This window comes from Lates calcarifer, linkage group LG1 (assembly GCF_001640805.2).
Source record: "Lates calcarifer isolate ASB-BC8 linkage group LG1, TLL_Latcal_v3, whole genome shotgun sequence".
Taxonomy (NCBI): domain Eukaryota; kingdom Metazoa; phylum Chordata; class Actinopteri; family Centropomidae; genus Lates; species Lates calcarifer.
The window spans coordinates 22,061,050-22,079,365 of record NC_066833.1 but is presented as its reverse complement, the minus strand read 5'-3'; the positions used below and the strand labels follow the sequence as shown (position 1 = coordinate 22,079,365).

The following is an 18,316-nucleotide window of genomic DNA, read 5'->3' as shown; positions in this document are numbered from 1 at the left end:
ACAGGGAACATACAGCCCAATGATTTCCATAGTGGTTTTAATATCATTATCAGCCTCACCCCACCCTGTATCACCCAGTACAGCACAGCACAGCTCTGCTAAAACCAACAGAGAATACTAAAATCTATTATTTGCTTCATTTTGTATTTAATCCGCCACGCTTAGTAGATTTCTATCTGTTTCTTTCATTTTCCTTTTCTTTTTTTATGCCCAGCAAAACTATAATTAAATAAGCCCGGCAATTAATAATAAAAACATTTACTCTGGACAATGTGATTGACGTTTAACATTTTGAATATTCTTCCCTCCAGACTAGGGTTAGTGGGGATGATAAGAAATAGCATATTCCATGTGAGGACCCATTATTTCCCATATTTGTGTAAAAATCAAAAATGGATTATAATTAATTAATTTAAAAAACTGTAAAATTCTGATGTGATGCAAAATGTAATGATTCAAAATCTGCACCAAATCAGATTAGAAGAAACCTATTTTGGGTGCTAACAATCAGAAGCAGCACTGTTTAATGTTTTGTAATTACTTAGAGAGCTTGGGAGACTGAGCAGTATAATTAGTGGCTCTTGTACTTACTGTATTCTTTCCCCCTTTTTGTTACTGTAAGAATATTTTGGGCTGTCCACATCTGTTTACTGTAACTGCAGTGAACAGTGTCCTGTTACAGCAGAGGTCATGGGTGCATGGGAACATAAAGTTCTGAGTGAAACTTTGCTGAGAGTGATGGGAGCCTTTTAAGAAATGCAGGTGCCAAGCAGAACACTGTTAAAAACAACTATCTATAGATTCTTACTGTAAGAAGATGTCAAACTAAATGTCATCAGAGCATTTATAATACAGGGCTGACAAACTGTATGCTCTAAACGTAAAGCATAGACACATTTTTAGACTGTATAGACATCTTGTTTCACATTAAACTGAAGAGTTTCATTTTAGAGGGTTTGACTAGCTACTTTAGTACTGTTACAGTCATACAACTGAAATAAACTGGAAGCAAGAATAAAAAATAGGGAGACTGTTAATCCTGTCAAAGACTTAGCATTTCTCAAACTGAATTATCAATATTCAAGACCTTATAAGATTTTATAAAAGGTTTCTTTTGGTGAAAAATTACTCTCGGCATGGAGACTATTTTCTGATGGATCAACAGTTTCTTTTTTTTTCCCTCTGTTGCAGTTGGTACAAAAAAAATCTTCTATCTTAGTTGATTAAACTTTTATGGACTCTGACAAACAATGGACTCTGAAAGCAGCTCTGCCTTTGGTGACACATTAACCAAATGTGGGTTTCGTGTCACAACTGAGCAAACAGTGGTGACAGACAGTGGCGTTAAGATTTTTCTTCAGATTTACAGACTTGCTCTGCTCTCCTTACACTCTGAGTATTGGCCTTTGTTATAAGACTTTATTCCCAGAATTACATCTTATATCATAGGCACATTTAATAGACCCTGTCCAGTGCTGCATGAACATAATAGTCAGTCACTTGGGTCTGACTTTTTCATTAATTGGGAAAATTGATTTGAAGGAACAAAAAGCTAAATTATCAGTCCCCAACTTAAAATGTAGTATATTGTGAGTTACACTGAATGTATTTTGTAGACTACACCACTCTATCAAACTTTTTTTTTTTTTTTTTCCCAAAAAAAGACTTGACTCACCTTTGTCAGCATGCATCCTCTTTACTTCATGGCTCATGTCATGGGCCAGGTCTCCCTCTTTAGGTCCAGGTGGAATGTTGGGGGACAGGCCTAGCAGGGCTTGGTTCATGGACAGGCCATTGTGGTGCACCGCTGGAGAGAGGACAACAAAACAGGAGTGACATTACTAAGAAGATATATTTCGATTCTTCTTCGTTGTAAATTAGCCAATACAACAACATTTTGCACAGCGTGTTTGGTTTTTTATTCTGTGTGACTAACTGCGTGGTGAGGCAATGCAGAAACGTACGTATCCTGTCTGAGGAGCTTTCTGTGTGGGCTGGCGAGCTGGACACACTGCTGCTGCGGTGGGACGATGGGTGACTGCCTGGCCTCCTGTTGTCTTCTAAGGAAGGAGCAGGAGAGGGACTGTCCGGCATACGTTCCTGCAACCCCAGCAGCCACAAAAACACACCCAAAATAAATATCCAGTACAGACTGAAACATTACACCACAGGGAAGAGCAGGTTCTGTTTGAACTGTTTAGTATTATGTTGTTGCTGTTTTCCTGTTTTAAAATTTACCTTTATAACAGAAGTGACCATTCTGGAGGGCAGGCTCTGGCCCTGTGCTGCAGCGGCCATGTTTGCAATGGTGCTGAGGTGGTTCATCTGGCTCATTGCCATGGTGACAGAGGCTGGGGGCAGGCTGACTGGGATCAGGGGGTGTGGCATCATCATGAAGGGGAGTTCCAGACCTGAGACACATGAAGAGGTCGTTGGTTACTCAATGATGCATATTATGAGTGATATATAATCACAGGGGAAACTTCTGAGGCTCTGTCCGAAAACTCAAAACCTGCTGCTGTTAATTCCGTAATCAGTAATTTCCACCACTGAGATACCCTTTAAAATTGGTGTCCAATAACACTAAAGCTTTACACTGCAATCCATCAGGAAAAAAAATTGAATAATTCAAATTAATTGCTTCTTGGGTATTCTTCCATGTTAACATAATACACATAAATGTTTTACAATATATGTTAATAATAGATTCTACTGCAATAATAATAAAGAAAACGGGGATGATAACTATATACACAGTCATTCAAAGACCAAAGTTTACACAGCAGTAAAGTTGCATCAATTATTCTATGATGAATAAAAAGGGCACATTATGGAAATTGTCTCAATATTTACATATAAAAAATATCACAGTAAAAACAAAGGCAATCTTGAAAGCCATTACCCAAATGACTAGTTAAATGTGCTAATGACAAACAAGTACCGTCAGACTACTGTATGGCAATGACTTTAGGCTAATTATAGCAGCCTATATTCCAGACCAGAGAGAAGGAAAAAGAACAGAGCGAGACCAAAAAGAGTCACTTTCAGCTCACACAATAATGGGATTTTCATTTCTTTCTCTTTTATATTCACACAAATTATTCCATTACAACATCAGAGATATCTTACAAATGTTTTAAATTATTCAATTGCTGTCTGGCAATAGACGCCTAATTGGGAAAACTGAAGACATTAGTAGTCTGAAAATGTAAAGAATGTCTAATAAAGATACCATAGGGGGTTAGTAGTTAGTCAAACTGTGGCCCTGCACTGTGAATGGTTTAATGAAAACAAGCCAACTTTCAAAGGACATGAGCGCAGACAGAAGGTCAAAGCTAGGTGTCTGTAGCCCCCCCAACCAAGGCACCCCCCTCCCTCCCCCTCTGCTCTATGGGGACTTTGAACTGGCAGGATCAAAAGTGACTGGGAACAGTTTGGTCTCATTCCTCCACCACTCAGATGCTTTTCCTCAAATGCTTTAAAGAAAACCTCATAGACACTATTGGATCTGATTGAGCCTCTCTGTTGATTTTTCACTCCTTTTTTTCTCTCTTTCTTGGCAGCCCGGTTCAAGGTAAAAAGCTGCGTGAAAGAAGGGGGGGGGGGGGGGGTACTGCACTACAGAAAGCTGATCCACAAAACAACTCCACTCTTTTTTTCTGACAAAACATCAGTAGCCAAAGGGCAAGGAGATCTGCATGGCGAAGCCTCTAAAGAGAAGGACACTGGTTGAAAATGAAAGGACATGAGAAGTACTCCTCTCTGTCATTCCCCTCCTTCCAAAAGAAGCATTGATTTCCATAAGAAAGATGGCATGCAGTTTCTCAGTGGCGAGTATTCCCAAACAATATAAAGCAGGGGAGATTAAAGAAAGGCGGAAGCCAAGCAGCACCTTGTATCAGCGCCTCTGCTGTAGCTCAGACTGAATCAATTACTACTCAGCAGGCTAAGCTCAATTAAAAAACACCACAGAGGGCCTGATTGCGGGGGTACTTACTGTAGGACAACATGAAGAGGTCTAGGCTACCTATCAGCCTTTCAAGGCCACTCAAGGGCCAGAGTGAAGAGACTTATTCTGCCTTTGAGGTGGATACATTACACCCAATCAAATACAGCTACACGCATGTAGACACATGGACTTAAGCAGACAAATTTTCACCAACTCAATAAAGTGTGAAAAGTAAAGGCAGGGAATCACCTAAAAAAAAAAAAAGCACAAGTCAACTCTGGAAATCACATTCCTCTACTTGGTTCCTTTGTTATAGCTTGTACTTGATGGTATATGAATTTCAGTGATGAGTCTCCACCTGAAAGACAGCCTGGTGGGGAAACACTGGACCTCTGTTCCCTCCAGTGGGTATTAGTCTCGCTTTCAGTGCCTGTCCAGCCCCTTTCATGTCACCCCATCCTAAAGCGGTGTTTCTCCCATAAAGGCCCATTCAGGACACTGTAGGGGAATGTGCCACAGACCAACAAGGGTCGACCAAATCCCTTTATTTGTCGCTGAAAGGAGCCAGGTGAGGAGGATATTGGTTTATTCAACAAATCTGGCATTTTTGCAAGACAGTTAAGTGTTTTTGTTTCATTCATATGCAATTTCTTCCCATTTGCTTGATTCAATCTTGTTAAATGAAAGGATTAAAAAGTACCCCATCCTGAACAATCTTTAACTCAGTAATAATATGCAGCCATTTTTGTGTATTTCCTTCCTCAAAACAGAATCAACAAACATCAGTCAGACTTATTATTCACTTGGATATTGTGTAGGTATTCCAGTGGGCAAACACTCAGAAACATATTTGTCAGTTTCTGTTTATCTCTGATACAGAAGCTCAGACCTGATGAGAGGTGAATTCCCACACGCTCACCTCGCTCCTGAAGGGCATAAACAATACATTTGGAGTAATTTACCTGAAGTAAGCCTGAGGGACCTGCAAAGGTGAACTCCTATTTACCATCATTAAAACTACAAATCACTTAATACCAATATAAACAGCTCAGCTATTATGTCGTGCAGTGCTTGGGAGTTCACGCATGGATAAGCAAAGATCTGAATCACAGAGGATGAATTGAACGAATTAAAACAGCCCTTGGTAACAACATGATTAAAAAGCTGTTACATCAGGACCAAACTGTATGGCTGACGGTTGGTCCGATACTTAAAAGAATCACACTGAAAAAAAAAAAAAAAAAAAAAAAGATTGAATGTTGAATGTTTTAAAATGATTAAAGAGAGAGCAGTAATTTATTTTGATGACAGATATGATAACCTACAGTGATTTGCGCTGCAGTTAATCTTCATCTAAACAGGACTTCAGCCTCTGTGGCCATCTAACCCTACAGAGGAAAATAAGGAAAAAAGGAACTAAGCCATTGTCATTGAAAATGGTACAGAGGTAGCAGCCAGCCCCTTACCCTTAAGTCTGTTGTGGACAGATTTCCCCTGACAAAAATTAAACTAGCTCCTACTTGGCACTTTATTATCTCTTCAACTGAATGATTTATTGTTTGTGGAGCGAAAGAACCAAAGAGAGGGGGAAGATTACATTTCCAGCCAAAGCTCAGGCCTGATCTCGTTTTTTACTCCCTCTGTCCAGGAAAAAAGCTCCCGACAAACAATAATGTCAGCTGTAATTGATCGGAGGTCGCCGGCTGGGCCTGCAGTAAAAGCGCACTATTTAAGCGACAATCGGCCCCGCGCTCTTCAGACGCTGGCTAATGAAGCTGTCTGTCTGGGCTATTTACCTTCTCTTAAATGGAAGGGGAGAGATGTACTGTAAGAGACAGGGCTGGAGAGGATCTGCCTCTCGCTCCCGTGAAATAGGACCTGCACATGCCTCAGGAATGTATAATTGGTTGGCGCAGCCAAAGCTGTGGATCCGGTGCTAATTAAATGACTAGTTTAAAGCCTATCTGTCTTTGTTTGGGAGGCTCTGGGCCTCAGAACAATGCATTGTAAATGCTGTTGTCAAACAAACATTCCTGGTTATCCTTTGATTTGAATTGAACAAGACAAAAGGCTGATTTGCTTACTGCTAAGCCTTTGGTTTTCATAGTGTTGAGATATATTTTCCTCTTCTGATCTGTCAAACTGAACACGACCATTCCAGTCAGGCAGTTAAATGGACTGACTTGGTGCACAATGCATATGCAGTCTGCTGCTGCAAAACAATCTCAGTTTTCCTCCTAATTGCGCTTGTAAAATACCCCCATGTCGTGTATGTATTTCTCCAACAAAGGTGAGACAGTGGTGCACACACATGGAGTCTTTGTTGTGGTCGTATCAAGGGTTTGCACACCAGTCCTAAAAGGAAATGAATGGCTCATGAAAAAGTGTCTGTCATGCAGCAAGACATTTAGAGGTTTCTCCGTAGCACTAATCAGCTATTCATCTTTACTATAACTGTTAAATCTCCAAAATCAGAAGCCCTGCCATGTGAGCTGGAGGGAGCCTTACAGCCATTAGATCAAACATAAAGACGCAGCCTCCGTAAATATGCTGTCTGGCATCGTGGTGCCACTTTATACAATGCAAGTGCATGCTTACATATACACAGAAACACAACTGCTCTCACACGCACACACAAGAAAAAACAGACACACACAGATGGCAGGTTCAGTCAAGGCTGGTGAGTCCTGTTTCTCATTAAAATGGGGGGAGAGAGGAAGGTATTGAGCTTTGATGTAGCCACCCACAGCCCCTCAGTGTCATTGAATGAAACTTTGAAGCCTTTTGTGTTTATGCAGTTAATGTTGATAATAAAGCAAACATCTTGCCTTTGTTAAATACCTGCTGCAACACTCACGTTCGGGCACACTCACACACACATGCAAACAGACACATAAAAAGAATACATCTCGCTGTAACAAGGAGAGGTAAACATGAAAACATATGGGTACACATTCAGACAGTGATGCAGTGTAGATAATTGTGTATAGGTACGTGCACACATGGAGCCGGCCAGACATAAAAACACATGCAAACAATATGCTTTACATTCCAAGAGGCATAATAATTGGATACATTTCAGGCTCATTCGCATCAACAAACAAAATGTGTTTAGCTTGCCAGGATAAAGAGATACACTTTCCAATGATTCAGGTGGGCAAAGATTTCCTGCCAAGATGCCTAATGTAACGTAATGTAAGAGAAACCATGATAAGAAAACATTTCTGGTTTGATGAGGTAACATAATTGCTTTCCTACCCAAACCACTGGAGTGTAACATGTGGTAGAAATTATCAAGGAGACAGACAGAGGTGTTTGTCCTTTAAGTGAATAAAATCTAAGGCAGGCAACTTTTATAGGATAATTTAAATCCTCAGCTCTAATGGCACGCATTCCTTATGAAATTGAAAGATCAATCATCCCTGTGACAGATCTGTTGTGAAAAAAGTTCTTCCTATCTTTGAAGAGAAAATGCTAAGCACGTTTCGCCATCGCCCCACCCTCACTAGCCCCCGTTTTAGCTGTCTATTTGTCTCTTTGCTGAAAATGTTAACGAACAGGGCAATAATCAAGCCATATGCTTGCATGTGGCAAATCTCATTACAGTAAATGACCTTTACCAACCAATGCCAACATCCTTGTGCTTGATAACACTGAGCGTATAGACCAGGGGAGACAATGGTGGGTTTAGTTAACGCAATCATGCACATGGCTGGGGGTGGCCGGTACAGCCAAGGCCTTCAGGACACATTAGCAAACAGTGTTTGCTTCTATAATTTGGGTCTGAACCAGGCTCACTTTACATTTGTCACACATCACTCTTGATAAATACACAACACCAGTGTGAGAGCACCAACATCCGATCGCTGACAATAAGCCGTGGCACAGAGAAGTGCTGTGAGCAGGAGAGGAGAGCAGAAGGAGAGGAGAGATATTACTAGCAGCTGTTACTACTGCGGGTGCAATATATTCAAGCCCAATCAATAAAGCTCCTACAGACAGTGACACCCAAGCAGACAGAGGAATCATTTTCATCTGATACTTAGCAAAGGCTCCCCTTTTAAAAAGATTGCTTTCAGTCAATGACAACCAGTTGTCATTTGACTAAGGCTCCTGAAATGAAATATATTGACGAGTGTTATCAATCACGGCCCACTCTGTCGTCATATCACTTTGGGGGGGGGGGGATCAGTTTGCATGTGGTCATCAGATCATCCTGTTTTAATTACAAAATTAGCATCACTACCTCCTGCGCTCTCACTTCCTCCATTACAATCGCCTCATGAGAGAAAATCGGTAACGCAGTGTATAGTTTATAGTTGCAGTGCTAATGAGTTCAAGGTGAACTGAGTGATGTATCTGACTGTAATGTGATTTTTATATCACAATAGTCCCGGAGAATGTACTTAGTTTGGATTTAATTACATTTAAGTACACAGGCTGAATAAAAAAAATAACATTCTGTTACCGTTATTTCAATTATTTTGTTGGAAGGAATATTTTGTTAGGGATTCTAGACACAATTTATCCAGAAATACCTTCCTCTGTTTGTTCACACTGTGAAGGACATGCTGAGATTGTGAAATTCCTTAACATTGTTTGAACTTGCTTGCTCTCTCCCTCTTTATCTTGGTCCCAGAGGAGCGGCTGTGTGATGGCGAAGATGTCTGGGCTCAGTATGGCTGATAGCTCTATTTGGATGAGGGTTCCCATATCATAATTGAGAAGAAACACCTTTCGTTTCAGGCAACCAACAGAGTGCTTTTGTGGAACAGAACCAACTATTTCGATCACACAAATGCTCTTCGATTCTTCCCCTGATTACTGCACAGTCGAGCGATGGAAAATTTTTACAGCGTAATCACAGCAAAAGACACTGTCATTTTCTTGTTGTCATCACTGTATTGTCATTATTGTTATTGTGTACATTGTAATATTATTACTCAATGCTAATGTGTCCTCTTTGACATAATCATAGTAAAATGAGAGCACATGATATCCAGGCTCTAATGCTGCACCATCTTAGCTGTGTATTTGAAAACCTGCTCTACAATCTATGCAATTACACGCTGTGTATATTTCACATTACTCCAACCTGCGAAAGCTCATCATCACTGAAAGGTTGAATGTCATTTATTACACGTATCACATTTACACCAAGTGACATTGTCTTTTCAAATTGTGTTGATCTCTTCACTTTCAAAGGTCAGCCCCTTCCCTGGCTAAATTCAACCTGACAGAGAATAGTGAGGAGGGGACAGCCGAACGCATGCATCACCCCCGCATCAAAGCGCTCCAAATTAATCTATCCAATTAATGAAGAATGAGGCCTAATGTTGATGAGGGATGACAACTCAACTGGTCAGTTGTTTTTTATAGCTCTGCTCCTGCTATTGTGAACTAACCACAAGAGACAATCAAACAAATATTTCCGTGACATGAGATTTGTCGAGCGTGTTGTCTCTCCTCATGTCTCCTCCTCTCTATAACGCTGCAACTCCGCTGCCACTCAAAGATGATAGAACTTGATATGGATCATTACGGAAATAATGTTTAATCAATTCCCCCAGTTATTGTAATCTATTTCTGCAGTTGTCTGCGTTTGTGTATTTTGTAGCTACATCAGTGTGCCTCACAATTTCCCAATCATGCATATTCAAGTATTACGCTGATGCTTAACAGCCGACGCAACTGGAATTAGAACGAGGACATTAGACTTCATTAAAAAGAGAAATCATTATCAGGTTTATCTTTTGAAATGTCTATTAAAATGTGTGTGTCGTTCTTCACTTATCTGTCACCTGGCTCCCATGAGCCTGGCAGACTAATAGAGAGATGGTGAGGGCTAAAGCCCAAGAGAGAGACAGAGACCCATCAAGCTCTTCACTCAGGCTGGAAGGCTGTCTGTCTGCTCTGCTTCTCTCTGTCTAGCTTAGTGTCTGACTCACTTACCACCCTCTACTCCCCTTTATCCCACACACTGGCAGCCTAAACAGACCCTATTTTGTCCAGTTCTGCCTTGATATCAGAATAAAGAAAATCAAAACAAACCACGTTGTAATTGCATATGTCAGACAAGACAATAATCTGTCACAGTGAAAGAGGTGTTATGATATGTTCATGAAATGAATTCTATTCAGCCTATGGCTACAATCTAGTCTCTCTCAAGAGCTTCGGCTGACAAAAGCTCCCACAAGAGAGCTAGAGAGGAAGATGGATGAAGTTGCCCCTAGACACTCATATCAGGTCAGTATGTGCTTTATCCCCTAATGGTTAAGGTTAGGATTGAGTAGGGGGTGATACTAGATCTGAGCCTGAGGGCCATTGTTCTGTCTAGAAGAGCAGGAAGTAGCCACCATCCTCCATCATGGCCCACATTTAGTTGCGCTGGGCCACCAGCACTAGTGCAGCTAGCAGGTTGGAGCGCGCAGCTAGCTAGTTGGATGTGTCCTTCCACCCAGAGAGCTTTATTATTAGAAAGGACATAAACAGACTAATTAAATCGCAGCAGTGGAGCTAGGCTGACAGCTGGCGCAGAGAGTGTGACCAAACAGATCCCTATCAAAGTGCAGAAGCAGTGTCTCTATATGTGTCCTGCTTTTGTGAGCATGACTGTCTGTGTCTGCTGACAAGCATGCCTCTATGTTCTGTAAGTATACATACGTGTGGGGTTGTTAATTTTACCCATTTCAGACTTGTGTTTACTCTATAATTGATAACTATCATTTTTTTTTCCACTGTAATTTCATTTATATACACTGTCATCTTAATGTCTTATTTATCGGTCTGGTGCAAAGCACATTTACTCACTGATATGATCCAAAATTGTACAAATGCTATCCAGCAGAGCAGTAAACACTCCAGTAATTAGTGCATGGTCTCCAGGCTGACTCCACTCAGCTCTGCAGCATGGCCAAACGCGGACCCCATATAGAGAGGAGCCTAGTTATGCATTGATCTCAGAAAATTAAGGCTAACTGTCCCAGATTGCAGCGTCTTGATGTACCTTCTGGATGAGCAATGTACTATACTTGTATTGTTTGTAGAGTAAACAAGATGATTTGGACTTGCTGTGCTTTAAAATGAATACATCTTGAATAATTAATGATGCCCCTTAAAGCGTTGTTATCTGTGTGACCGCCAACGCAAAACCACTGATGATGAGAAAATATGGTTTTAACAAGTCAATAATGGTGAGTGCAACAAGACCAGCCTAATCAATGAAGCTGCAACGTTTGCAAACAAGGACTTGAATTATAACGCCAATAATTGATCTCTTCCATTTTTTTCCTCTCTCCTTTGTGTGATGTCATTGTTTATTGATTGTTTCCTGCCAGTGAGGGATGATGGGAAGTTTCAGAGTTTGTTTTTGCTATGACTTCTGCCACCCTCCACCTCCCCTTCCCCTCCACCTTTCCCTCCTTACCCCCCCGTCCACATTACCCCCCCCCCCCTTTCCTCCATTTGAAATTTGCAAGCTGTAGCACCAGCTTAACCAAAAAGGATTAAGTCCCATACCCAACTGAGAACACAGATAATGCTCAGTAATTGGTAAAAAATGAAGATGAATGGGACAGCTAGATAAGGACCAATTAGCTGCTGGGAGTGTACAGCTGTGGTCTCCTCACAGAGCGCTCTCAGGGGCCAAGGCCCCCTCTTTCTCTCTCACGCAAGCATGTACACACACACACACACACACAGACACACACTCTCACGTATGTACGCACATACACACACACACACACACAAATACACGCACGCAAACATGCACGCGTGAGGGTGGGGCTTGCAGAAATTAGCCTGATGACCCTGGGAAGAGAGAATGATGCTTCCTCATCATCTCACCCAGAACCTCTTCCTCTCAACTCTCAGTCAGGCAACACTCCAGGTACCTGTCACCACCCGTCCAGCTTCAGCCTAGCATGTGGCTCTCCACTCCCTTTTGGGCACAGGCGGTCTGGACTGAAGCCACAGATGTGAGACAAAGGGCTTTCAGGTTTTGAAGCAGTGCTGCAGAATGTAACTGCTTATAGAGCTTAATTGTTGTGTTATGGGTTTAGGAACAATTTACAATATTGAGAGAAGTCTTAAGTTTAGCAGTCAATGTTGTGTCTTCTCCTTTTCCTGCTGTACTGTCTATTGGCGAGTTGTTTGGTTGGCATGTCGTGGCATCATCTGGCTGATGACAATGGAATTCCCATATCTAATTACAAACAAGATTTCAGCTCCATTAGAGTTGTGTAGGTGAGGAGTCAGATGAGTGGCAGGGCAGCACCCAGTGGCCAAAGAGAGACAGAAAGTGAAACACTGAGAAGTAAGTGAGACAGAGTATAAACGAGACAGAGAAAAAAGGACAAGGGTGAACGCTGCCTTATCCGTTCTTCCCACTCCTTTGCTGAAGGTCTAAGAAACACTTTATTTTTTCTTCTGCAGCTGAAAAAAGCAATTCCTTCTCTTGAAATTGGCAGGTGTTTGTTAGTGGGCAGCTGACAATATTTTCTCTCCCAGTAATGAAGGTTGTGGCTGGGGTCAGTGCACTGGGAGGGAATGGCGGGCTGTTTATCCCCCTCAAGGCCCTGCGCCACACGTGTTTTGCTTGGTCTGTGATCTGTAATTGTGGCATTTCCTGAGAGGCGCAGGAACAATCCACATTGTGCTTTGAGAGGGTTCTGTCTGCCCGGCTAAAGACTGTAAGGAAAAATCAGACAGCCACCCCGACACATCTCTCACTCTGTCTCTCTTTACATTTTTATGTCACCACATCTCAATATTTTTTTAATCTGTCTCTCCCTCATATACTCCCACAAAAATACCAGTTTCCCTTCTCTTCTCTCACTCAGGATGTTTGGTTATTTTGGCGGAGAGTCGAACTGGCTGTTTTTTCCTTATAATTAATAACATTGATGCAAACAGGAAGGTCTAATTGTGATGAATATTTAATGCAAGGGAGAAACATTAGCCTGTTCAGTTTACATCAACACAAAGACAGCGACGGGCAATCCAACTCTACAAACAGAACAGAGTGTCCTTCACTGGCTGTCTCCACGGTGCTTTGCTTTAAGCGCTTCACAATACAAGATATGCTTCAGACAAACACTGAGATGAGGCACCTGTATTTTAGCCTGAGGAGGATCTTTTTCAATGGGCTTATGTAGTAGCTCCTTATGATTAAATGGATCTATGTCCTTAGTGGTATTATCACGAGCATGCTCATTATCATATCAATTCCTATCATGGTTGGTAACATAATTTGTGTAAGTAAACACATCCGTTTGTGTGAGTCTTAGTTTAAGCTGGATGATTATAAAACCCCGGTCCATTTCCTCAGAGCAGCTGTGGTCTGAGCCTGTTAAAAACACCATGAAGTCATACCCCAGTCAGTGCTATGAACCACAGTCAGTCCAGTCCCAACAAAGCTACAGCCAAATACAGTTGTCCTTCTGCCCACTCCATGCTATATCAGTCAAGTGATTTATAAGTTTAGATTGCTATTGGATAATAGGCTTGAGAGCTGGACATATTAGGTATTCAAGGTCCAAAATAGTTTGTGAAAACAGGCCAGAGTGAAACACTTTTGGAATGTAAAACCTTGTAATCATGCTTTCTTTTAAGTCAGTTCATATTTTTGTGAAATTACAAAATGCTTCCATTAAAAATAAACATGTGAGTGGAAGCCTGGGAATAGATGAAGAGGACAGCATACTGCTAGCTGTGTTTCATGGCCCTGCAGTGCAGAGCGGGCCATATTTCTCCAGCGTATTATCAGGATGACTCCTGGTGGCCACCCTGTCACAGGAGAGTGCTTGATATAAACAAGAGATTGCTGCGACACCCAGTAATCAATATTAGGATGGTTTCAGTACCAAACATCATTTGTCTCTGCGACCATTCCTTTGACCAAACGAAGCATTAATTCAAATCATAAATCTGAGCTGATTTAAATCCGAGGAGAGTGAGGGAGAGAGAGAGGCCCCTGTCTGACTGCCTGCCCCTAATGATTTATTTTCTACATTTCTGCGAGCGAGAGATTTGTCCATACTCACTGACAGGTCACCTTCAAACGCCAGTGGCAGACTGTTCATCACCATGCAGACGAGCATCTCATCGCTGCGAGTAAATATTAAAGGAAAAGAATCCAATTGATTGTGGATGGGGCCGAGAGGCGTCACTGCCATATATTTCACTCAGAGAGCTAATGCTGTGGCCCATGCACCCACACCTAGAGCTGCTCCCCCTTGCCAGAATTATGATTCTACCGGGAGCCTGTGTGGCTGGCTGTGGGCTCAAGGTTACAATTTAAATTGTAAAAAGATAAAACAGTTTCTTATTAGCTCCATTGCCACAGCCTTGCAGTTGGTACTCACATTTATCTTTATTTCCGTGACCTCGTATGCTCGTATTCTCTTTTTTACACACTCCATTCTCTCAGAGTGATGACCTCACACTTTATGCATTTTGCATTGTTAAATCTGCTTAGAAACACATCCTGTTTTCATCTCGCACACCATAAGCTCCATGGTGTCAAGTATTACTGTTGAAATGTATTCAGGAGTCGAGCCATTTATTACTGTAAGTGAATCAAAACCTCCATTTAGCAACCAAAGCTACAGGGATTACATTTGGTCTATAATTTGGAATGGGCTCATGAATCCGCACTAACATACATTATCATTCTCTTTAATACACTAAGTGGTTCTGTGTGATATTACGAAAATCCTTCTGCATTTTAGGGCTAATAATTAATTGAAATGGCACATAGTGAAAAACCAACGCTCTCACAGCAATTCAATTAGACCTTGTTAAAAGCTGATAGCTTTGGGAAATTGTGTTCACAGTTTTACTTAGCTATTAAGAATGTTTTTTGCCCTGTCTTTCAACACACTCAGTGTAACACTTGAAGGGAATCAAGACTTACCTTACCAAAGTTAATATTTACAATGCATACAAACTGAACAAAAAAATGTGTCACTGTATTTTATAACAGCATAGTGGAGACAGTGTCATGCAAATCTTTGTTTTAGGGCAAACTGTATAAGATCTGTCATTACCTTTGGCAAATCTGTTTTGTTTTTTTTATATCAATAGCTGCAACTATTACAGGTTTTAATTATGTAGAAAGTTAAGTTGTGGGTCACTGAACAAGGGATAACCTTTTGGTGTAAATCTGAAGCAACAGTGCAGACATGCCCATTTGTAAAACACATTTTGCCACATGACCATGAAACATATGTATTATTTTTTAAAAAAAAATCTGCATTCCATGGCTCTGATGGTATTCTGGCAATTAAACCTGATCAACTTAGAGAAACTCACTTAAAATTAATTCTCCTACAAACTAATTTTAAATAAAGATTTGGAATTCTAAAAAACTGTCATCAGCAAATCTAGTTTCAATCAGTATCTTGATGCAAGCACGGATTGATATCCAGATCATACTGAAAATATTCAAACTTTTTTTAAAATTTATTTTATAAAAACTGTAAAATAATGCATGATTGTGGGGTAATGGAAGAGGTATGAGTTCTCTCAGTTTGTGTTTAAAATGGTGATAAGTATCAGCCTTAATGTGTGTGTTTGTGTCTCAGGCAGTAGTTTGCAGCAAGCATTTGTCTCCTGTTTATGTAAGTAAGGGTGTGTTTGTGTTTGTGACAGTGCGTGTGTGTGAAGGGCATCCTCACCGACGCTGGAGCTGAGGTCTCCATTCTCTCCGTCGGCCCCATGGTGGTTGGCGTTGCTGTGGTAGCTGCTCATCGCCTCCAGCTTGATCTTCTTGACCTTCATGGCCTCTGCGATGGCTGCGTTGGCAGCTGCTGCCGCCGCTGCTGTCAGGCCTGGAGAGAGGAGGCAGAGGAGACAGAGCGCTTACAGACCGCTACATGTCTGCTGGGGCTGAGCCACTGCACCTGCAAAACCTTTCAGAAACCTGCCCTGGCAAAAAAAAAAAAAAAAAAACAATGGAAAGGAATTTTGAAATAATAAAACAATGAATAATTTTATACACTGTGGAATAAGCGCCTACGAGATCACGGCTTGGTTTTTCATCTTCTGACAGGGGATATCTTCACAGCAGGTTATCATGCTGATGGGATGGATCCCTGTGTGTGTGGCAGAATATGATTTTTATGAATGTTTCACCAACTCTGGCACTCCTCGCCACTCTATTGATGTATTTGTACCTTAATGGGAATAGATGCAGTCAAAATAATAGTGCACCATGCCAGCATTTTGTGTGTTCAACTTATAATACACAATGTATGTGTATATATAATAGAAGCATAGTGATACAGTGTGACATCGGAGGGTTCAGAGACAAAGCAAAACAGGAAGTGAAAGAGGTTGTGTGAAATGTTTGGGGGAAAAAAAACAGAGCAAGAACTGTGTGTTAAAAAAAACTTATTAGCTAAGGTATTTCAATGATACAGTCTAATGTATTCATCAGACTGAATCACCCTGAACAATGCCTAACACTTGTATTCAAATTCTTCATGGTTATATACTGTAGTGCTTCATAATGAGAGGGCTCTTCTGAGAGTCAAGGCCAGTCATCATGCAGAATGGAAAACTCCAAACAATGTACCATAGGTTCAAGTATTTTAATTTAATACTTGTAAATGGTTTTGAGTTTATTCAGGATTTAGGGGGCCATATGTGAAAATTAACTTAAGAAATGATTAAGGAAAGAGGAAGCAATGTGTGAAATCAAGTGTCATGTCATTATATTGTAAAAAGAATGACCTTTGAGGTAGGAAAATAATGACGAAACTGGCAAAAAAGACCATTCAACTTCTACAAAGTGGCAGCGAGACTGGGCACATCAGCACCAAAATAAAACAATTGCTGTTTTATACAATGCAACAATTGTAATACATTCTTTAATATGCTTATCACTTTCTGACTTTCCATCAATTTCTGACAACATGCCAAATATTCTGAGAATTTAAATGGATTCTTCTCAGGCTCAACGCTGCCATTTTCTTCAGCAGACTAAATGACTATTGACATCACATTTTAAGTAATCATTCACATTTCCATTGCCGTTGCTGAATATATACTGCAATAGCAATATTTTGCATGATCGTCCACTTCGATCAAAACGGACTTCATATGATTGATATAGTAAGTCTGAGATTATAGATATACATATGCTGAGCACACTGCAGAGATCATAAAGCATTGGTTTGTCATTGTGGTAGTTCCAGGGTTCTGGTGTATTGAACGTGACTGAAATCTTTATTCATGAGGCTGGTCTCACACAGCAGGGACAGATAGTGCTAAAGCTCCTCTAGGCCTGGTGCGTCTCAGGAGAGTCCCACGACTCTTCTCGCCAACCCCAGCAACAAAATCAAAGATGCATGGCAAGAAAAAGATATGTACCTATTAGTGGAATCACTCGTATCCACAATACGGTATATCACCTGCCCTTTTACGGAGGCTGCTTATACATGATATGCTGGTTTGCCTTACGTTTGATGCCGAACAAGGCAATGTCTGCGTTTATCATCACTAAGCTGTCACATCTTCGTGATGGGACTCAAGAGCAGCTATTAGCCATGCAGTTGAGGGGAGACACAAGTACAAGGAGAGGTAGAAATCAAACATGTGGCTTTAATAGATACATGCGAGCATGCGCACACACACACACACACACAAGACACAAGCACACACTGACAAACAAGCACACAAGAACATACTGGCCTGGGCACCCTCTCCTCTCATCCCCAGCTGATAGGCAGATGGCGAGAGTCACTCTGAGCCACTGACATGGAGGTGCATATAATTTAAAGCCTTGTTTGCATCTTAAAATACATCAGTACCATATTGACGTACAGTATACATCATGTCAACGAGGGCCCTCTCGTTTGCAGTGGGCCCTGGCTGCTGTTCCATATGCATAGGCAGAGCAAGGAAAAAAAAAAGCCATTGCCTCATAAGAAGGTGATACTTTTCCACATAATGAATGTGGCCTCTGCCCAGTCTGAAGGTCAGCCTTCATTTGTGTATAATGGGCAAGAGTCAACTGTTTTCCAAATGAGACGTATGCAGAACAGACTGCCGAGTAAATATTGAAATCACCTCTGGGCTGTTTGTGTGATAAATTCCCCCCACAAATCAGGTGCCGCTCAAAGGAGTGCCGCAGTGGTGCTCTCTGATGCTCTCTAACTTTGGCTGTGAGAACACGGTAGTTTATTGCACTGCAGCTTGTGTGTCCTTTTTCTTTAGCAAACTGGGCTGAAATGTTACAAAAAAAATATATAAAAATAAAAATCAAACAAAAGATAAATAAAGTAAATTAATCCATGGAGAAGAAAGCAACAGATTTTGATTAAATGTGTATTAAGTAAATAAAAGATAAGCAATTGATTTGTT

The 18,316-nt window shown here is 41.1% G+C and overlaps 1 protein-coding gene across 5 annotated transcripts in view; it reads right to left on the bottom strand.

Annotated features, from left to right (window-relative positions):
* Positions 1–18,316, bottom strand: part of dachd (dachshund d) — a 90,707-nt gene that overhangs the window by 21,334 nt on the left and 51,057 nt on the right. For 3 of the 5 annotated variants that reach the window (XM_051072289.1, XM_051072313.1, XM_051072294.1), the window contains exons 3-6: positions 15,628–15,780; positions 2,240–2,411; positions 1,965–2,110; positions 1,676–1,807 (exon numbers count right to left, since the gene is read on the bottom strand). In XM_051072289.1, coding sequence (XP_050928246.1) covers positions 1,676–1,807; positions 1,965–2,110; positions 2,240–2,411; positions 15,628–15,780 — 603 coding nt within the window. Of the gene's footprint in view, positions 1–1,675; positions 1,808–1,964; positions 2,111–2,238; positions 2,412–15,627; positions 15,781–18,316 lie in introns of all 5 variants that reach the window. The other 2 variants (XM_018702757.2, XM_051072303.1) reach the window with 1 other exon arrangement.